Source organism: Aythya ferina, assembly GCF_964211825.1.
Source record: "Aythya ferina genome assembly, chromosome: 2".
NCBI lineage: Eukaryota > Metazoa > Chordata > Aves > Anseriformes > Anatidae > Aythya > Aythya ferina.
In genome coordinates this window covers 140,126,298-140,149,962 of record NC_140297.1, presented here as the reverse complement: position 1 = coordinate 140,149,962, position 23,665 = coordinate 140,126,298, and the positions used below count along the sequence as shown (strand labels likewise).

Genomic DNA, 23,665 nt, shown 5'->3' with positions numbered 1-23,665 from the left:
CTTTGCAGGAATCTGGATATTTTTAAATGTTATCACCACACGGCAGGGAAAAAGCATGCAAAAGTCTACTTTATAATTAAAGATAAAATTAACCTGGACACGCCTAGATTCCCAGTAAAGTCAGGGAGTGTAAGCCGTATCAGCCCAAAAGGCCAAGTCTTGACAGGAAAGTCTGTATCAGCCTTAAATTTCCTAAGCAGAAAAGTGCCAACTTTTCTAATTTACATGTTGAATTTCTGTTTCACCTTCCTACATCCCATTGTGGTCTAAGTAAAAGACACAATTAGTCATGATCCACCAGTCAGTATGGCTTTAAACCTTTCCAAAAGATGGTGAGTTAAACATGAGATTTTACCTACAAATTTATTACAGTTTGGCACGAATATACTTTGCAAACAGGAAGCTGAGATTTTACTTTATTTTGACCAACTGGGGCTTAATTAAAACCTAAATCTATGAAAGGAAAAAATGAAGACTTGTGAAACCTGAATGTTTAAATGAGTTGTTCGTTACAAACAGTTTCAGTGTTAAACAATCTACATTTCTGGAAACTCGGCTAACACAATGAGAAGCCTGATTTTGCTCCTTATGCAGATATTAGGAAATGTGCCATATGTTCGGTTGGGAAATCCTGCTGTTAGGCCCAGTGTGGACACATCCAGAACTGGCACAAACCACACAAATTGCACATTTCAAGACGAGCGAAATAAACAAACAAACTGGACAAGGGAAATATGAAAATGATCATCAAAATCAGTTCTTTATTCGTGATGATGGACTCTACCACAACAGGTCTACTTCTTGAAATGAATCAATAGCCTCAGATTAAGGCACGCTTTCCATTATAATTATTTTGAAGTTATTTTTATTATTTTATTTTTTATTATACATATTTATTATTTTGTTATTTATTATATATTTTTATTATTTTATTATATATTATTTAATATTTTATATATATATATATTATGTTTTGTTTTGTTTTTTGTTTTTTTCTCATATCTCTGTTCTTCTCTCCCTTCTGAAGATCACACAATATATGCAACTTGCATGGTGACAGAATGCTTCTATTGCTGGAGCACATCCCGAAATAGGGAATAAAGCAGCATAAAAAGCCTCATTCTCCTCTTATCTAGGCCTATTGCTGTAACTCCACAATGTCAAGTAAAGTTATTTCCAATTTACACTGGAGAAAGAGCAAAACATGCAACTCGTGAATGGTAAAATCCTCATGCCAGAGTGAAAGCTCTCGAGCATTTTACCTTTTCAAGCCAATTGGAAACACAAGGCAGAGGGAAAGAGTTTGCAGTCAGCAGTTTTCCTCACACCCTGAACAGCATAAATTCAAAAAGTTCTATTGGAAATCTACTGAGTTCAATCACAAAGCTTTCTCAAAGGTGTAGGACTTAGGAATGACAGCTATCAATCATAATAATAAAAGTTGTAGATGCTTATGACATCAGGCATTTTTTAAAAAATAAATTATTACTTCTTTCTTCTTTTTCTTACTACAGTAATTCATCCCATGCTCATAATCCTAGCAAATTCACTACGAATTGTCCCTAGGTGAATATGAACTAATATTACACATATTAGTCACCAAAGTTATGTGTATATATAAATAGAATATACAATTGCATATATATTCCAATAATATTCAGATCGTAAAATATAATGTACATTTTTTATTAGATAATATCAAAAAAGAAGTATTTGAGTTTCAGGATAGGTTTGAATGGGCATTTGAATCATGCTGTTCTAGTACTTGAATTCTAGTATTTTCATATTAATTTCAAATTTTCATATAATCACATTGATTCAAAGTAAAACAGATTTTAATCCTGCTTTCCAACAACAACCTCAAACTCAACACTATATTATTTTATATTTTTAAGTCACAAGATACAATTTCAATATTACTTTGTATTTCAGTATCTAAATATTATAAAGTATGTGACATGTTCATAGAAACAATCCTGAAAACTAAGGTTTAAGTATGTTGTTGCCTACCTCAGGTCCACAACAAAACCCTAGGGCCTCATTTTATTCACTCAGACACTTAAGCACTCTGATTTATTCCACTTAAATACGGATTCCTAAGGTGTCTAGTTTAGGAGCCCAGCCATCTTTTCCTTCCTAAATAATCAATTGACAGGAAGAGGGGGATGTAAAACTTCACGTTACTAAAAATTCTTTGAGTGCCCCCAAAATAGGTTTAATAAAGTGCTCTTACACTTGTCTAAGTACCTTATTCAGGAGGTATGAATATAACCTACCACATTTCTATGGCTGCATTTCTATTGCTGAATCTGATCAATTCCTGCTTTGGCTGTGTTCTGACACCATGTCAGAAAAGAAATGCAGGTGTGCACGTACTCTCCTTTTTTCCTACCCAGCTCACTGCCCCAGTATATAATCCATGCTTTTCATAGATCTGCCAGTTTTCCAGCAAAACTCATATTGATCATAGATCTCCCATATATATACATATGCCCTGAAATATAGGGATGCATGTTATTTAATTCATTTTTCTGACTCAGGGAATAATTAACTCTATCTATCTTTCTGCTGGGGCAGAAATTGCATTTGGCAAATCAAAAGAAAAAACTACCTATTCTTCTAATAAATGTAGAAACAACTTTTTCAACCTTAATGATTCTAGCTTGTACCAAAATAATTCATACATACTGCCAATTTTATTTCCTGTCTGCAGGACTGGAAGGCTTCTCCTATAGGAGAAATACATCTGCTTTTCTCCATAGAAAATGCCTGTAAATTCTGACGCATAAAATGAACCTATAATCAGCTCCCCGCTTTATTCAGTGTCTGACAGCTTACTGAAATAGATACACATGTTAAGCTTTTAGCATTTGTGCTTATTCAAATGCATGGTATAAAATGGAGAATCATAAAATCACAGAATGGGTTGGGTTGGAAGGGACTTTAAAGCTCATCCAAACCCCCTGCCCTGGGCAGGGACACCTCCCACCAGCCCAGGTTGCCCAAAGCCCCATCCAGCCTGGCCTTGAGCACCTCCAGGGATGGGGCATCCACAGCTTCTCTCTGGGCAAGTATTTTTAAATTTTAAAAGTATTAAACAAGTATTATGAAGATGGAAGAATCAGGTAATCAGAGTTAGAAAAGGTCTAGCTGAGACTTCATTTCCTTGACTAAAGGAGTAGCTGCCTTACCTGGCAGGGAACAGTAGGCCGTGATACTTTGGTTGAATAAGCAGAGGAATAAATGTAAAACGCATTCATACGGCAGGCAATATATGCAGTAGATGCCGCACCTTGCAGAATGCATGGTTTGGAGTAGTGTATTTCAACCAATTTAACCTTCATCTGACTCACAATCAATTGCTATTTCTTTGCACCTCATTACAGTACATGAATCCTGCTTTATGCCTCATTTGCAGTTCTGGATGGCTCACCAACGAGATGTGTCTCAGTAGGCAAAGAGGTGCTGGCCTAGAACAGAGATGTGATTGATTTTTGAAACAATGCCTATACATTGATATCTTCATCTGCTCCAAAAAAAAACCTGTTCGTCATTTTCATAAGAAGTCAGAATTTTTCACCACTCAGAAAAAACAAAGGTGATTTAAAATACAGCTAAGAAGCATCATGCATGATTAGTAATGTAAAATATTACAAACAGAAGCCAAACTGCGTGCACTAGGAGTTTTCAGACATGTTTCCTTTTCTCTTCGTATCAGGATGACTGATTCAAGGTGAGAGCTGATGTCCACAGTGCTCACAGACAGTTACTACTTACATGTATATCCCCTATACTCTAAGTTAGAGTGATTTACAAGAGGACGTGATTAGCACAAAGCAGACAGCAAAAATTAAATCCTACAACAGCACGCTGATGATTCCCAACAAGGTAAAGGCACATAGCACAGTAACGAGTTCAGTATACACACTCAGGTAAAGAGAAGGAAAGCCAGCAGGAATAATATTTTCTTTGTGAAATAAGAAGCGATCATACTCTTTGGATGAGATCTATACACAAGCACTTACTTGACTGACCAAGGTGATCATAAAGCTCCTTACAATGAAAACAAAGTAACAACTACATTGAAGCCCATGGTGTGGTCATGTTGTGGAAATGTATATACTTTGTGTATATCTCATTTCATGTGATTTGGAGTTTAATTATTTTTATAAATTCCCTTTAGTCACCTGGCCAGTATCTTACAGAATTTATTGCAGTACCTCTACTTTCAGATGACTGATTTGGACCCTTAAAGGCCTCCAAACTTGTGTTGTGTGTCAAAGCGTCCAGGTGATCTGTGATGGAAACAAATATGGGCATACTAGAAAATAGGTCATTCTACAAACGACAAAGATTAGCCTTTTTGTTTTATGACGCAGGAGCTAAGAGAACACGTGTATACACTAAATTGCTCATTAATTTCTGCTGTAATTCAATGCACTGGCTAAAAGTTGGAGCCTTCCATATCTTGGGAACCAGTCGAAAGAGACTAATTTATCTTCCTTTCATATCATTGTAGGATTTATGCTGTCCTGGGTTGCTCCTATCTTCAGCTGGCTGGAATACCAGAAGAATATTTTCCTAATGAGGACACACCTCTGGAATTCATTTCCTTTGACAGTGTCATACAGCCTGCATTTTATAAGCATTAAGGAATCGTGTAAATATTTTAATTTGGAGAGACTTCAGTTTAATGCTGGACTTTTATGTTAGTGGAGTAATGGCAACGCTGGCCATTGCGTTAAAATCTTTGGGGACGGGTGTAAACTAATTTAGTAATTGATTGTTTTCATAAATGTTAGACTTCATGATACTTAGTGATCACCATGGTATAGATTTCCAAATAAATTTAATTTTCATAGAGGAACAAATGCTTCCAAGAGAAGAAGCCCTATGCCACAAAGAGCATGAAATGTAAAATGCTTGTCTTGAGGGAAATCTCTTGGTTTACTCAGCTTCACCAAGATTAACTCTGAAAATAACTAACAGCTTCTGTGAAGAACTACAAATGTGACACAGGATATGCTTTTCTCTCTCACAAATATCTGTAGGTATTTGAAGGAGTAAGAAGTACCTAAGAACAAATGGTCCTGATATACGCCAGTGCATCAGTCACTACTGCAAAGTATCCAAAACTTTTTGGAGGAGAAAACGCAGAGACACTGCTAATACTGGCCTTAATATCCAAAACTTCAGAGTTTGTTTTAAGAGGCTCATCTAGCAAACAGTTTTCCTTTTACCCATTAACTAACATATCTTCCTCTCTTCATTCTCACTATGATTCTGAGTATCTACAATTGATGTTCTCATTTAGAGAAGAATCTCTGCATCAAAAAAAAAAAAAAAAAAAAAAAATCAAAGCAACCAACCTGCTGAGTAATAACTGAATTATTTTTCTTTCAACTTTCCTTTATTCAAAGATCCAACTTCTTGCTTCCAATCTACATACATATTTTCTAAATGAAAATAAATTCTCCAGCCATCATATTTACTTGAGCTGTAAGACATGGGAAGCACCCAAAATACGTATTGTTTTTAGGAAGTCTAAAACTCAAGTTAAATTGGTTTTGTTTCAAGAGATCTTTCTCAGCCTATTTCCTGCTAAGGAATGTTACAGGAAGATGAATCATTACACATCCATTTCAGAAAGAAAATCCAATTATCTCAGCATCATGAGGAGGTGAAATGGATGAACTAACTGTTGAGTTGTTGACTTGTTAAAATTCAAGAGGTAAGATTGTTAAATTAATTGTGATTCCTCTTCTAGCTTGGAGTATTCCTCACAGTTGTAACTGGAGCATAAAGATCCAACTGAGGAAGGCCCATTTTTGTCAGCCCAGGACCTGATGTCACAGTCAACAAGGTTTAATTAAAATTAATCCACCTCTGGAAGAAAAATTGGTTTTGTGCACTGATTTGGTACGTTAGAATCCAATGACCCTCTGAGGCTTTGGACTTTATTTGGCACTACACAGAAAATCAGATGCTTTCCAGTTTAATCTCCTCTGCCACAGTGGTAGTTTTCTGTTTGTTTGTTTTACTGAGCATCGTGGAAGTCTATCATTTAAAGCTCAGCCAAAGATTTTCAGAAAGTCATTACAGAATAAAACAACCTGCAGCTAAAATGCAATGCTTTCTGTCAAGACATAACCATGAGGACTGTTGGCCTTGCCGTTTTCCTTTTGCCAAAGAAAATGGGTTTCTGCACAAAGTTCACGCTTTATCTTACTGCAACCTGCATAATAAAAACTTATTTGGCAGATATACTACATCTGGGGACCCATTCAGGCATGTAGAATCAGTTGAGAAAACACTGAACCAGACATTGGGAGAACTATCTGGAGCAACTTAAACCTGCTGTTATTCTCTGAACATGATGCACTTCCTGAGGTCCCCAGTCCGTCTCCCAGGAGCCCAGCGCTGCAGAATCGGGCACGTTCTGCTGTCGCTTTCCGAAAAGCCAGGGCATGGCTGCAGGGCACAACGCTGCACAGTGCAGAGATGTCAGAGCAAGGTCCGAACCTTAAGTTGGACATGCACAACCCACTGCGTATCATACCCAGATATTACCTTGGATTTTGTAACTCCACTTTACAGTTAAAGGTTACTGACCTCGTATAATTTGTATTTTCATCTTAACGTGAAATGATACCGTACTGCACTAGTTTGCTGGTTTATTCCTTTAAAAGGGAACAGTTCCTTCTGGTTAGTAGGCAACACAGAGGGGCCTGTTCTCACTCAAAGGCACAAAATTAAGATTTGTCAGAGCCTGGGAGAGAAGCACTCACATTACTACAAATCTGGAAGGAGACTTACGAACGGTTGAAGCATTGTTGGAAATCAAGAGAGAGGTGAGCTAGAGCAAGGGGAAAGAAAGACAACCAGGCTAGAGAAGAAAAGGTCTGTCTTTAAGTGAAGGAATACCATATTTTTGAAAACATTTCTAATGTCTCACCAGAGTTTGGTCAAGAACTCAGATCAGTGAAAAATAGATGATGGTGCACAAAAAAAAGAAAATTAGCAAATAATATCAAAAAAGACACTCCAGAGTGGACAAAGGGACAAACACGGATTTGGCTTCAACAAGGGGCAGAAAGAGAAGCAAAATAATTATGCCAAGGACAAGGCAGAAAACAAAACAGTACCTTTTAATAGCATAATATTTAATCATGAAAATATGGCCATCCCAGTCACATTATGTTACATTCACTTTTCATTTATTTTTTTCCTCAAATATGACTTAATAAAATAGGTTTACATTTACTAGAACTATTAATCTTGCCGTTCGGTTGTCATTTATCTTGTACATTGCATTACAGAGCTGATTGCTTTATTATTTGTGTCTTCCAGAGGCACAAAGGAAGAGCCAAGGAATTAGTGCCAGTACTACTTATTCATTCTCATTTTTTATTTTCAGCCCACATAGCCATGGTGAAACGCAGGAACACAAAAGACCATTCACTGAATCGCCTCCTGTAGGTTCCAGAACCACTTTGCTGCCAGAGACTGCAAACTTGAGTTTGCAGAGTCCGTTATTAAATGTTAGCCCATGTACCCAGCTGCACTCCGCAGACGCCTCTTATTCACCTTTACACACCAATTTTTTAAATATGGAATTCAAACAAAATCTGTTATTTACACTGCAAGAGAAATTAGACTCCAAAGGAAAAAGCACAGCACAACTAAGGATTATGTACACATGGTGAGCCCTAAAATTCATGTTTCTGCAAGGTCAACAAAACAGTGATTTGAGAAGATATGTTCAACCCAGAAAGGTACCGGTCTCGTTAATTAAAAATAAAAGCAAAAATACTTCCATCCTCATTTTTTTTTTCTGATATTACTTTCTTTCAGGGTCAATTTAGCTAAATCCCAAACTGCACTTCATTCCATAAACGTTAGCTGATGCTAGTGTTTAATACAAGCGTTCAATACTCTGATACAGCTGAGATCTCTGTTTATAAATTTAGATTATGAATGGTCTTTTAGCACAGCTAAAGATGTAGCTGTGACATACAGAAGTGTAACACTGTAGTGGAAGGCCAAATTTCATTTCAAAGATATCGAGTATCAGCAGTGACTATCAGGACTTCTCTAAGCTCATTCTTCTACGAGTGAAGGAAAATCAAATAGTAAGTGCTGGTTGCACTGAAATGCAACAAATATAAACAACAACAAAAAATATTATGTGTTTAATTAAAACACTCTATAATGTTCGAAAAGAAAAGCAGCAGTTTGGGATTGTGTATCAAGGTAGGCTAGTTCTGCAACAGTAAGGGCATTTTCCTCTTTCTTTCCTCTCTTCCCAAACAGATTGGCTTTCTCTGAGGGAAGGACACCAAATTGTATCTACTATTGCTAAGAGGGCCATGAGGGTTTTTGCGACTCAGTACATATTCTACCACTACAGAAAGAAGGCTAGCTTAAAAATAATAATAATAATTAAAAATATATATATATATATATTATTATTATTATTTTTTTTTTTTTTAAATAAAGCAACATAAGAAACGTTTTCAGACAACTCACTGGTTGTCCAGTTACTTTGCAGGAAAGAAAAGCAGAGGAGGGGAGGGAAAAAAAGAGAGGAGGAAGGAGAGAGAGAGAAGTAATTGAAGTCTCAAAAACCACACTGCAGTCACAGAGCTGCTGTGTGTGCCCTGGCTGTTGCATTAGCACCGAAATTATTTATGGTTTGTGTGAGTGGGAGACCCACAAAACCAAGGTTAGGAGAGAAGCAGAATTGTACGGTTTTGCTTCTCAGATGACAGTTGTGCAAAGGTAATGGTGAGAGATGAAAAGCTCCCCTCTTTTGCAGAAGTTAGAGGAGCACGGAGGTGCTATAACCCACTGCAGCCCACTACTAAGAGGTAGAAGCTCAGCATGCCTGCTGTCGCTGGGCTGTGAACTGGCATCAGTACCACTCGGGAGCTTCTTACAGAGCCTCTGCACACAGGCATTAGAGATGGTACCAAACTCCTCACTCGTCCTCCTAAGTAGGTGTAGCTTAATCCCTTGTTGTGTCTAATTATTTCATTAACTAATACACTGAGGGATTTCTGACTTTTTTGGACCCGAGGTACTTCTTTTCAATAATTAAGCACCGCATTTTCTCTGGCTCCCTTCCCATAAATTTCTATCACTTCCTCTGCCTGGAGATGATATTAATTTCCTTTTTATGCTGTTCCAGATTTAGACAGTCAATAAAAGTAGCTTTGGTTTCTACCTGTAAACTGGAATAGCCATAAAATGGTGAACCGCACCCCCAGACCTGTACATAGAGGTATGAAATGAGTAAAAGGAAACTACCTCATTTCTTCTGAGTCACTATCTCAAGAAACACATGAAGCATACACTGAAATAGGGTAGACAGCACAAGAAAAAAAAGCAGAAGTACTGAGACTAAAATTTTGAGACTGACATTGTTTTCACTTTACCACACCAGGGGCTGGCTATCAAAGTGGAGAAAATTACTGGAACAGGAGAAGAACGACAAAAGGTAAAACCTTATGTGCATGCAGTTCCAATCTCATAAAACTTCAATCTTTAATTAACACGTTCGAAATATTGTGGGGTACTTGTAATGCCCAAGTTTTGCATCATGTTAGTCCGTGACAGCTCTGTACCCATCCATGGAAAGGAATATTGTTTTAATTTCAAACTCACCTGAAAAATACTTGCACAAAGTGATTAGCTTTATTCATAAAGGCAAAGCCTATCATTTTGCTTTCTCAGCAATCGCGTATCTTTCCCACTGTGATGGCCAAAACCACGTAAAATAATAAATTCATGTCAGTCAATTCATATATAAAGAATTCTAAAACGTTTAAAAACTCAGTTGTCCTTAATGGATAAATATGAACATGTGGAAATCTACACATAGCATTTTCACTCTACCTCTTGGATACCAACTCCCTCAGTTTAAACATCTTCTCTATACATATTTTTTATATTTTTCACAGTCTTTAAATAGTTCAGCAGGTGGAAAAATAAACTTGAGTGTGCTTTCAAATATGCTTGGTTTCCACAGCTCCAAGTGAAGACTGTGTGCTTTTCTTAAGACACCTGAGCTCTCAACACAGGTACTCGGAAATAAAATAATCAAAATCAGAGGCTGCACTACAGTGCGGTGTCATAAGTATGTAGGTTGCTCAAGAAAAACAGTGATAATCTTGGAAAGTGGATGGTTTTCAGCCTGATGGAAAGAAATATGACTGGATCTTCCACGTGCCAGCATCGTGTTTTAACTTGCAATAACCTGCTGTCAGTGGTGTTCTCAGCACCATCCGTTCGTAATTCAGTAATTAATGAAAAGCTATTTGTAAAAGATACAACATGAAACAGATGTACACACATTTTCAGTTATTTAATGCATGCTGCTCTTTGCTGTTCTTCAGCTAGCTTGTGCCTGCTTTTTCCTCTCTCCTCCTGCTCCCTTTTATTTTGGTCTCTTTTTCCTCTCTGCTCACACCCTGACATCCCCAACTGCAGTCCCAAAAGACAGAGCCTATGCTGCCGGCTCACGTTGGCACTCCTTCCAAGAATGGAAGCAAAGGGACACGGTGGACCATTTCCATTCTGCCACCATTGGAAAAAAACACCTCTGTAGTGGGAAATGCATGTATACATTCCATAAAAATTACATGCAGAAAAACCTGCATCTCCAGACCCAAGCAACCTCAACGATCTTGTTTGCAGTTCTCACCCAGAACAAGATGAACCCCCTGAAGCCGCTATAGTTAGTGAAAACTTCTCTAGAATTGTATTTTTTCTGAGAATAAAGAATAGGGAAGATAGAAAACAACCCCTCAAAACACACATGTATCTTTGAAAGAAGGGAAGAGAGATATATTTTATCTTTGCCTGCTGGCCTGGGAAATGGATACTGCTGTTGTGCAACTCTGCAGCTGCTCACTCTCACAATTTGTTGTTTCCTTTCATTTTGTTTGTTTGTTTGTTTGTTTGTGACTTAATCTCATCCTTACAGTTCTGAAGAGGGTTCAGGCAGCTTTGTTCATTAGTCTTGCTCCAAATCATGATCTCGCAGATCATGATCTTCACAGATACCAAGAACCAACTCTCTTTTTTGATACGGCTCATCCTCTGATAGAAGCAAACATAATAACTTGACTCGTAAAACATGCAAACGAACTTTCTTGCAATATTTTCACAACTTTTTATGTTGAATCTCATGAAAAATATCCCTGAGAAGAGCTTATCTTTCAGTAATAGGACGCATAAAAACATATATTGTAAAGTAAAAGTTAACATTTTCAAACTTTGGAGAGAATTTTGGATTCTATGAAGATGTATTGGGGGGGAAATGAAATCAATTAATCAATTCACATCTTAATCAATTCACATCTGCCTGAACTACATAATATCATTTCAGGCAGGCATGAGATTAGAAACAGTTACACGATCATAACCTTGTGCTGGGAAGATACATGGTTCATTCCCTACTCCAGACAGATAGGAAAGAGTTTGTATACGAATCAACACATCTGGAATTTGACACAAGATTTACGATTTAAACAACTAAACAAAGTCAGATCTGGAAAATGACTAAAATGGTTTTAAAACTGATCTTACCAAACACAAGAAAAATAATTACCACACAATTCAAACATGGGAACATCACCTGCAGATCTAACAATTCAGGCAAATAGAATGGCACAGGAAAAAGCATTAAGGTTCCCTGTTCCCCAGCTTTTATTAATGAGATGTTACACACATTTTAATAGGACATTACAAATATTTGCTTTGGTTTAGGCTGAGGAATGAAGAAATCAGCCATTTTGCATGCTATAAAACGACTGAAAGAAGTCTATGCCTATTCAGACCATTTTGTTGCTAGAAATAAAACTAAGCTTACTGAACAATGGGTAATGTAGATCTTGGAGACAATAAGAGTATGGGAGTGCTTTTTATCAAAATAAAATAAAGAGGGCCCTTTGTGTAATCCAGAATTAATGTGAAATTGGATCATACAAATCAAAGAACTGCAGTGCATACAGCCATAAATCCACCATCTGTGCACAGCAGACCTCAGAACGGACCTTCTGAGGCTCTGGATTACAGAGTAATATTTTGCATTTCTTTGATTCACATCATTTGGCACTTTTCAAAACACCTAGCATTATGCTACATCAGAATCCATACTCTGCTCGCACGGTTAAGTCTATGAAAGCCACTATGTATGGTGACTTCTTAACTGCCCTTAGCATAAAATCTCCACACAAAACAAATTATGGCATTGTCACCTAGGATGGCCAATTACTGAAAGTAAATTAACACTAGATCTTACGGTGTGGCTGCTGCCGCTGCCTTCTCCACAGATTCACAACACAGAAAGCTGTAACAACACCGTAAGGTGGATTATAAATATTGGATATGGACAAGGAAAAAAAAATTAATAATGGAAAACCGATCTGCTGGCGCTAAGTACAACCTGCTGCTGAATCGTTTATGACTTCTCTTTTCCTCTGCAATATGTCCAACGTAAGAAAAACATCCTTGGAGAATGTGCAATCTGAAATCATCCCAGACTGCTTTAAGGCAACAAATTTCAGATCAATCAGAGGATCTACATTCAAGTACCTGTGTGTCTGAGCAGTTTAGGATCTATCAGTTGGAAATGGAGCTGTTGGGAAGAGAACAGAAGGCCAGTCTAACACTTCAAACAATTACTACTGTGTTAATAGAGAATAATACTAGTAAAGAAAACAGGACAAAAATATAAGTACTACTCAGGAATGGTAAAACTTAAAAGCAAAACAAAACCAAAAAAAAGTAAGGAATAGACAGCAATGGCACTGACGGCCTTGAGATTCAGGGAACATGACCAAGTGTCCTGGTTTTGGCTGGGGTAGAGTTTGTATTTTTCACAGTGGCTCATGTCGTGCTATGTTTTGGATTTGTGACCAGAACAGTGTTGATAACACACTGATGTTTGAGTTACTGCTGAGCAGTGCTTGCACAGCACCAAGGAGTTCTCTACTGCTTATGCTGCCCTGGCAGTGAGGAGGCTGAGGCTGCACAAGAAACTGAGACCGGACAGGCCAAGTGGCTAGGCCAGGTGACTCCATCTAACCAAAGGGATATTCCATTACACAGGACACCACGTTTAGCAATAAAAGATGGGGGGAAAGAAAGCAGAAGGCAGAACGGTTGGAGTCATGGCATTTATCTTCCCAAGTTACCATTACGCATGATGGAGCCCTACTTTTCCGGAAGTGGCTGAATGGGAAGCAGTGAATGAATTCCTTATTTTGTTCTGCTTCCACATAGATGACCAAAAAAAAAAAAATTTTAATGACATTCTACCTTGCTTTTCAGAAAAACTGAAGTATATGGAGTCTTCGGGATACCTTTATTGTAAGTAGTTTATTGTTTTTAATTTTTGAAATTAATTTTGGCATCAAAATTAATGTATTTGGAACAAAAAAGAAAATAGAGACAATATAGTTCTCATTTTCTACTTAGTTACATTATTTATACTGTGCAAGGTACACAAAAAAAAAACATTTAAAATATTTCTCACTTCTTGGTCATTTCCCTTTTATCATTTTGATCTGCCACATTTTTCTCTTAGGGCTTATCTAGACAAATGGATTCTACTCCATACTAGAGTAGCTCAATTTTTGCATTTAATGTAAGAATTAAAATAGGCCTGTCATGATAATCTTTCATATAACATGTTTTTCTACTGGCTGTTAAAAAAAAAAAAAAAAAAGCATTCAGGAACTAAGGCTTGATAAAACAGAATCCTTTAGGAAAAGTTGAGCACAACTGCGTGATGACAACTGTAAGTTTCAAAGGGCAAAAATTTTCTTAAAAAAAAAAAAAGTTTTCTTAACTTGATCAATAATAATAAGCAGAATATACATGGGTTTATAAACATTAAAGTTATGATAAATTATGATAAATATTCTATGCAAGACTTCAGTAGAAAGATAATAATATATTATGTTCACTTCTTAACAGCCACTGGGCGTAATAAAATTGTGAGCCTTCCCAGTATTGCTGCTGAGAACAGAGTTGGCATGACAGCCTCATAGAGGCTGGAATTTAAGGCCCATCTCCATCTCTGAATTTTAGGCTACTCTCTCCCAACAACGCTGATATTGCCCTCTAACAGCCCATTTGACCAACCAGCCCTTCATGACTGGGCATCAAGCAGGAATCCTTTTCATTACCTCCATCAAAGGAAAGACAGTTACCATGAGGTACACTAGGCACGGAAATTATTCAGCAGACCCTCTGACTTTCAAGCACATGCAACACACAGAAATATACTTAAGGCATACTTGCATGTGTTAATGAGGGAACACTAGTATTAGCATCCAAATAAAACAGAGAGGATAAACTCGGAAAGAGCACTCTGTTGAGCAGTGTTGATAATGATTAGCAGAATGGTTCTGACTTCAGGCATGAAGTCCCCATTCTTCCTGTTGATAAATATTAATTTATACTGCCCGTGTCAGAGTAAATACATATTACGTATCTGAATGATATGTTTGTATCACCCTCTGTCCCTCTTTGCACACACACATAATATAAAAAAGCTTTCAGAGTTAATTTATTGCAAAGAACAAGAAAGCCTGTTGATTTTTTATTTTTTTTTTTATCATCCCATTAACGTATGATTCCATCTCCCAGGCAAAATTAAGTAAAAAAATAAATAAAAAGAGAATCAGTCTCTGGCTCATCATCTCTCCTGCTCCTTAGCATGAAGTTATGCTGCCAGCTTTAGTTCTGTATTTCTTCGATACTACACAAATAACTGAGGAGCACTCAGAGCCACCAGGTACTGAACCCATCAGCTGAAATGGGAGCAAAGGACAGCAGGCAGAACAAGTGAAACAAAAAGGGTCAGATTAATTACATTTAATTTGTTCCCAAATAAAACCAAAACCAGGAAATGAAATATGGTAGAATCCAAGAGGTGAGGTGGAGAGAAAATGATTTTAATTGTATTAGCTGCAAAAGATATTATAGCTGTCTAACTTGCTTCAAGTTTGAGGTATAAATATTGCTAAAAAGGTTATGGCTGGGCAGCAAGTAGAAGGTTGCCAGATTATGCTGCTCTGGCTGCCAAATACCAAGTCAGGTAAAGGCCTCTGGAGAGAGAGGACATCATTTCCATGGAAACACGTGAGCAAGCTGACTCTCTTCTTCCCCTCCCCAACATGTTTCAAGTTCTAGTCTGGTCTTGTTTAGAAGGAAATTCAATTTATTTAACCTAACAGGTTTTACTTCTGTGTTCCAGTAAAGCGCAGCCGCAGAGGTTGAGAGCCTTCTGGTGACTTCTGGCACAATCACAACAACAGAAAGGGATGGAGGATGCATCTCCACCCTCTGGCCAAATCCAGGTCCTACTACAGTACTGTTGAAACAGCCACTCAACCAGTGCTGAGTCAAATCAGTGAAAAATAAATAAAAATTGATTCTAATAACAATAACTAAGAGCAAGAAACTGAGAAACAGTGAAAATACTCAGATCACCACTCAAAGATTTCATCATCACCCATTAACCTTCAAAAAACCGTTTTTGAACCGTATTTTGGATTACAAAAATTCTGCCATGAAGTGAGTGGCCCCAAACTCATGTGTGTACAGCATGACTTTGGTTCAAGCAAGTCGCAAGCACGTGGACAGGCTTTGTCACACTGCCACTGTCATTTTCCGTGAACTCTTTTTATGAGATGGAGCAAAGAATACACATTGTCTATGACCATCTGAATGCAGTAAGAGGCTCTTCAGCTGCTTCTGCTTAGGGTTGTTTCAAAATGCCCAAAATGGATTTTATAGGTTACAGAATAAAAACAAGATTAAAGCTCAAAAGGAAAAAAATACATTTGTACCATAAATTCAACAGATCTTTTCAGTAAAAATACTAAACACTTTCTTACCTGTCTGATGTTGTGTCGCTTGTTACTTGGTGCTTTACTCCTGAACCATTCTTAATCGAGTCTTGTCTGGTGAGCCCTTGAGATCTACTTTTGTCCAAACCTTGTGTGGATATGTCACCTGGCGGACCTTGGTACTGCGAATGCTCCTGCAGCTTTGCTTTCTTCTCTTGAGGTGCTTCCTCGTTCCGCAGACCTCTGATACCTTCTTGGTCAGGCTGCTGTGGTGCGTTTGATCCACTGTTATAAAACCAGGCTCCGGATTTTGTGAGGATTTCTTGTTGTTTTCGGCACAAGTTACATACCCACATTACCTGTTCAGACATATTTAAACAGAAAATCTGTTAGCTAGTAAATACTTTATACAAGTTTTCATCAAGTATGCATCAACTGATCAAAGTATAAACAATACTAAATAATATTATTTTAACTTTTCTGTTATAATTACAACAGTTGAGCTACAGCACAACATGTCTGTACAACCATGGAAAATTATTTTTTTTTAATATATATATATATATAAACAGAAAAATAATTTTATTCTACCTTTGCTTCAACATTTACAATACAAGGGAAAGCCACAGACAGCAGACAAATATATGAAAAGCATCTACCAACTGGCATTCCAATGGCATCAAATGTAAAATTTGAAAATAAAGACTAAAGGCTAAGGACAACAGAAAAAAAGGAAGGGATAAAAATTTAATTAAACATTTATATTATTTATTCATTAAACCATTTTCTTAGTAAGTCAGAGTATGGAACTTTGGAACAGATTCTTTGCTCATTTGCAACAAGTAACTTTATAATACACCAAAAGACTATGCTGTGGTCTATATTTTCTATTCACATGAAGAAGCTGACTTCAAGATGTGACTTGATTTTCAAACCTATTGCAAATTAAAATCATTTTATAAAGTAGCACAATACATATGGAGCCTCTCCATCTCATAGCCAAGAATTAGCTTTCACTGTACGCTTGGTAAATGGTTAAAATTATTATAACTTCCCGGTTGTGAGATCCTACACTTAGTGATGAGATTTTTAATATTCAGCAATGTACTCATTTGCAAGGCTTTTGTGTCTGCTCACCTTAACCATGTGACAGCGCAGGAAACTGCCAATGCCAATTATTTGTAAATTAATTTCACATTCAATTCTTACATGACATTAAAATATATCAGGATGTAATGAATAAAATATAAGAGGCGAGCTACTAATTCAATGGCTTATTCAAATTGCTTAGGATGTTATCTTAAAATTTTTATTGTATTTAAAATTAATTTACCACAAGTTTAGTCCATCACTCTATAATTTAATTTTTTTAGCCTTAACTTGGTTCTTTATGTTCTTTATGTACTTTTTGTCTTATTTCCCAAACAAAATGATACCACTTTGGAACTCCATGTTCCTTCACTGTCTACACTCAGCCTCCAGTTCTAATCTACCACCTGAGTTGCCTCTTTTTCAAATATTTACAGTGCAGAACATTCAATGGCTTAAGTTAAAGCTCTTAGTTATTCTTTACAGTGCTAGATGGTTGAATCACATTGGGAGTGTCTCCAAACTTGTAACCCACCTGGCTCTGTCCACTGCAAAAGGTTTCAGAAACTGCAAGCTGCATCTTACTAACTCCAGTAAGTTATCTAATAAAAAATCTGTGCTGTGCTGTTTCGTTGTGTCTCACCAAAAACGTTTTGGTGAAAGCTTCATACAGAAGGCTACTAGAGTACAGAGCTCCTACCTGAGCTCACAGACTGCCAGGTGGGGTAGGAGGAGCAGGCACTGCTCGCCGGTGGCAGCGTGCCCCATCCTGGCAAGCATCCCTTCTCACTTTTTAGTGTCCCACCTTGGAGTAGTCAAGTCAGCTGATTTCCACAAGGCAGAAGGAGCTATCCAAGCACTGACAGGGTAAAAGGAGAGGCTGCCTGAGTAGCTGGCTGTCTGAAGTAGGCTACATCTCCCCAGAAGAAAGGTCAATGTCGCGTGTGCTTCAGGTCTGGCCATCATTCAAATACTAATGGCACAACAACTCTGTTTTGCTTTTCCTAATAATTACGTTAGAAAGTAGATAAAAGCTCTGAAGTAGAATGTCAACACAAAAGACAGAAGTATTTTCGCCCTCCTTAGTCCATAACAATTAAAAGCCTTTAGTATTTCTGTTTGTTCCACACACCACTGAAAGAGACTTTCCACCTGTGTGTCAGTGTAATGAAAGGAGCAGATTCAAAACAATTATTTAAGTATAAAAATACATAAAGTTTGACTCACTGCACCATAAAATCCCTGAAAGCTTTTTGTATTATTTTCCTCTATTGGTAGGTGTTAAAATGTCACAAAAACTAGGTATCACAGTCTAAACACTTGAGCAACTATGTCCTTGTCATCCATTTTCTCCTGGGACAATGCACTCCAGGACGAACGGTATTATCCTCCTGTACCCTACAAAATGATAGGTCTTCCTGAATGAACAGGATTTAGTATCTCCTCCTCTACAAGCAGAATCACGAGAGCACTCCTGATCTAACCTCTTCCCCGTCACACACAAAAATTAGTGATCTGTTTCAATATAAATCTCGGCTGCTGCCAAGCTGGGTAGGTGGCGATGTACATCAGAGCACAGCAATGCAATTGGCAGGGCCACAAGACCTGGATGAAACAAGCAAGCATTTTCTGATAACAGTTCCAACAAGCCCAGTGCCTGGGCAAAGATGCTATACCTATCTTTGCTGCAGTTATCTACAACGTCACCTGGTATTTTCATTTCCATCTACAGCCTGGAAGCTGTTTTTCACTGTCTGTCAGTGACACATTACGGAACATGGGCAGTGTTACAGCCCGGGCCCTACTGAAGTCAAACTGGTTCCAGTTGTTTCCATCACGCCACGTTTCTTACAGACAACCAAAGTAACTGGGTCAAACCTGCAGGAAAAAATATGGGCACTTACGCTGAAAGCACCTCATGAAACAGAAGGAATAATTTAAAAAAGAAAAAAGTGCTTAAGGTATTCCATGTTGGAAAAAAAAAAAAAAGCCAGACCATGGAAACACACGCAGTTATGTATTTTGCAGATTTTTTTCTGCCTTTTTAAAGAGTGTTTCATAATGCACACAGCTAGCACTCCTGAAGCTTAATTTACAATGTGGTCCAACATGCAGTCTTCCATAGTGTTGACCCAAGCAGTTATAATTTTAGCTTCAAGTAATCACAAAGTCCATGGCAAGTGCTGCACAGGCACAGAAATTTACGTGCTGTCAGTGTGCACCACCAAACTCGAGCCCTCCTCCACTACAGGGCGCAAATGACTTCTCCATCTTACCGTGTGTAGAAGCATTGCTTCAACATCAAAAATCCTGGTAATTTACAGCACAGACCCCCCAGCTGAATGGCAGCCATGGGTGTAAGAGCACGGGGAGCAGGGTGGCATCCTCCAGGGCAGGATTTCTCCTGCCACCATGCGCCTCTGGGGCAGCTGCTTGGCAGCTCCCAGACCCCGTGGAGTCCCCAGCAGGATTTTGGGTGACTTTGGATGGAAATAGAGCAGAGAGGGGAAAGGGAAACTGTATGAGTGGATCTCGTGCTTAATGCATGCCTTTTGACATATCTGCAAAGAAGATCCACAAAAGCTTCCCTTCCACAGCAGTACCTACAAAAGGCCCTTCCCTTACATAAGGGATTTGCAGCCTGGCAGGGGCACACTGCCTCCTGCGCCCACTCCTAAAACTCCTCACCACCACCCCGAGGAATTCAAAGTGTAACTTAGGAACACACTTTGCACACAAACATCGCTGTTGCAGTTTGGGGTCAATTCTTACCACTGATTTTAAAAGCAAAAGAAGGACAAAAATGTGCTTTTCAACAGCTCTAATCAGTAAGTAAATTTAGATTCTGAAGTGCGAGCGATGCTGACCCACATTTCAATACAAAAGCCTGAACCACCACCTAGTGCCTAGGCTAAGAATTGCTGAATACCTTTTCATTTATCCTGCAAAGAGTGAAAAGAATCACACAAAATACATCTAGCCTGACATTTTGACATTAACTCTCATTTTCATTTAAGACAAATATCTTTTTTTTTTTTTTAATAAAACACTTTTTTTTGAGAAGACATTCTGAATTGGGATCAGACAGATTTGCTTCAAACCCTCCATCTGCTTGTAGTTCACAACGATTAATTCTACACACAGAACAGACAAGTTCTAACTATTTCAGTGTTTCTTCACCACTTTTTACAAGATTATTCTACAGCATGCTCTCCCCAAAGGCTTTCATTACACAGTATTAGTACTATTTATTTTTTCCATAAGCACTCAAAACCAAACTCTGCAACACCTGCAATAACCAAATAATCAGCCACTGAGCGTCTACATGTTGGACATGATTAAGGCAAGAAAAACTACTCCTTTGTGTTGTCCTAAATAAAAACATTACATATTTGTTCATCAGTTGAAACTCTTCATAACATATTACACATTGTAAACCCATTAGAAGGGAAAAGAAATGTATAGAAAAATCATATTTCAATATATTTTAAACCAAAAATGGGTAATTTAATAAAAATGATACAGTAACACAGTCCTTTTAATAGTATCAGAAAATTATGTGGAAAAAAAGATACCTCACAAAATGCTATTCCCCTGTGTATTATTAAAGCATAGATGTCCCAACATATCTTCTGAGAGCAAAATGGAAGTCTTACTGCATTGAAGATTTTATTAAAAGACGCAGTATATTTGATTACACATCAGCCTGAGTTTGATACTTCAGATACTACAGTCTAAGACCCTAAATCCTCATTAGCCTTTAGAATACTACTTCGAATTACAGGTGTGCACAGGTCCAAAATCATACTGGAAGGGTAGTAAGACTTCTAGGGAAGAGTAAGGCTTGTTATTACTACCAGCTCTCTTAACATTCATGTCCTTGCCAGAAGCAAGCAATATATTAGCATTATATTAACTGCTGTGCTTGCTGCTAGATAATTTCCCCAAAATGCACATGGTTTAAAAATATGTAGCTATTATTATGTGTACCATTTCCTACACATTCTCAAAAGTAGCAAGAACATAGCATTGAAAGGAAGGGGAAGGAAAATGAAGAGTAAGAAAACTCATTGCTCAACCCCAGCATGGAGACAACTAATCACATTTACTGACATACTGAAGTTAGTTCCTTTTTTTCAGTGCATCAGTCTGTCTGCAAAACAGCTTGATTACAACAGGGAGGAAGTGCAATGTCTGAAGCCACCCTACACCACAGAAATGTTTTGAGGAAGAAATACTTCCACCTCTCCACTGCTTTGCCTTGGAGTAGACACTGCTGAATCAGTCTTGGCAGAGTGCAATATGAGCCAGCTTCCTCTGCACAGTCACTGAAGTTACAATTACACAGCAAACCTGTGTCTTCTGCTGATGTGGCCCTACCATAAGCCCATTGATATCTTCCTTACCTCTAGTCCCAATTTCTGATGAGCTTTCCCTATTTTGCCTGTTTAATCAATGGTTGTCTTGATTCAGGGACTTCAAGAACCCTTTGAGCATTGTTTCGCTAAAAAACATGATTGATCTGCTCTTCTGGACATTGGTTTGTTTCCAAATACATTAAATCACCCATTTTTTTTCCCCAGTAAAACACCAAAAGCACTTGATTCCAATATTAATTGTCATTCAGAAGTAAAACTTCTTAGAATTCTTGGTTAAAAGAGTAGTTTGTTTCAAAGCTCTTTGAATTAAAATAGAAGACTTCTTGAAGTTAGCTAAAATATTAAATCCTATCTATTTGGTTCTGTACACTATCAAAAATGGATCATGTTTGCTCTAAAACACAATAATTCACTTTTTTTTCTCAATCTGAAATCTGGATTCTCTCTTACAGCTAAGACTACTGATACCCATTACTGGTGAGAGAAAGTTATTATTCATTTCTACAAGGTGCTTCCTTTAAAATTTTTAATTCTATTGTCCTTTTGTTGTTGTTTTGGGTTGGTATTTTCTTTGTTTTTTAATGAAAGCAATTGTTTACAACTGTTTAAAACTGTGCAACACTTACAGCATCTTCTATAAATAGCCAGCATTCATATTTCTGGAAAGTGTAGGGGCTTTCACAATAGCTGGAGGATTCACGGTTCATCTCTTGAGACATCCTTCTAAAGGTTCAGGTCAAGATGTTTTGTAGTTAGGAAGATTTTAAAAACATTAACTGCTTATTTTGGAGCGCATGGAATAGATCGTGCCTAATTTATGCTCAAACAGAAAGCAGAAACTTTTCGATTTCATTATACAGTTCTGGACATACAGACATCACATTCTACCTTTTTTTTTTTTTTTTTTTTTTTCAAAGGAATCTTGCTTCCTTTTCCTGTGTTTTCTTTCCATGTATATATTCTTTTTTGAAGCTTAAAACAGTGTCTCTCTTCTTTTCCAGTGTCAATCCTACTTTGAGAAGCAGGTTAGACTAGAGGAATCCCAAGGTCCCTTCCAAACTGAATGATTCTATGACCACCCACCTGCATTTTTCTAATTCTTTTTCTAACAAATAAAAAAATAAATCCCACATAACTGTTTTAAGGTCAGCAGAACTATTCTGGATGTATTTGATTGCAACTGAGAACAGAAACTCCTTGTAGTTGGTATGGTATTGTGAAATTTTTCTTAAAGACTTTTTAGTTTTTATTTGATGCCAATCAATTTTATTGCTTCTCTTACAAAGCCAAATGAATCTGCAAGATTTCATAACCTCTACAAAACAATCAGCAACATTACTGACACGGCATACTAGCTTCTTCTACTGCTGCACTATAGCAAACAGAGGCTGTATTTTACCATTTATCCATTCAACTATACACGTGGGATGCCTTCTCCCTTTGTGTAACACCACTTCCTTCAGTGAAATTAATGCATTCATTCAATGAAGTATATTACACGAGCAAAGATTATGAATTTGTGACTATTATAAAAGAATTGATAAAAAATAACTTATTTTTTCAACGTTTTCTTATGCCACTAGTCTGTGCTATGGTACTGTCTTTCACTTTCAGGCAAGTAATAAAGTTAAAATCAGTCTGGCCAACTGCCAAAACTACTGTAATTTTTATTGGCCCTATATCCATAATGATTCATTTGGCTGTTTACACCTGCCCCATGGACACACATTCCTCAAAAATGTATTAAATACCTTCATGGATTCCAAGAGTACTTAATAAAATTGGGAAAGCTTACAGTACTAATATGAGACTAGCATCTTTACATAAATTGTAAAGAATATATGTATTTGTACAAATAAATTTTGCAGATAATGGATATATTATGCATGAAAAGTTACAATGGTCACAAACAGCTGAGTCAGCATAAAGTTGGCACATTGCTTGAGCATGCTTTTGATACAATATATAGTTATGTGACTATTTTTTTAAGCATAGAAGAGAACAAAATCATAACTACTATGTTATAAAAGGTATACTCACTTTTTGTACTAATGCTGTATTAATTATTGTAATGAGATGGGTCATCTCTGTTTTACCAATTTTTTACTACCTTTAAGGCATATAAAAACAATTTCCTTCATAAATTTTCTTTTTGTCTAAGAGTAAAATAAGGGAATAAGACACCTGACTAGGAAAAAAATATTTGTGTTTTAAAAATGTAACAAACCTCTCCGAGTGCACAACATTAACAACTAGAAATTTTAAGTTGGAATGCTAATTTTGGTGGGTTAACATAAGCCAAAGATATTTCATAAGCATGCTCTTTTTTTC

The 23,665-nt window shown here is 37.3% G+C and overlaps 1 protein-coding gene across 25 annotated transcripts in view; it reads right to left on the bottom strand.

Moving 5' to 3' along the window:
* Positions 1–23,665, bottom strand: part of RIMS2 (regulating synaptic membrane exocytosis 2) — a 448,070-nt gene that overhangs the window by 316,510 nt on the left and 107,895 nt on the right. For all 25 annotated transcript variants that reach the window (XM_084510626.1, XM_084510614.1, XM_084510622.1 and 22 more), the window contains one exon: positions 15,915–16,225. In XM_084510626.1, the coding sequence (XP_084366752.1) occupies positions 15,915–16,225 (311 nt within the window). The remainder of the gene's footprint in view (positions 1–15,914; positions 16,226–23,665) is intronic.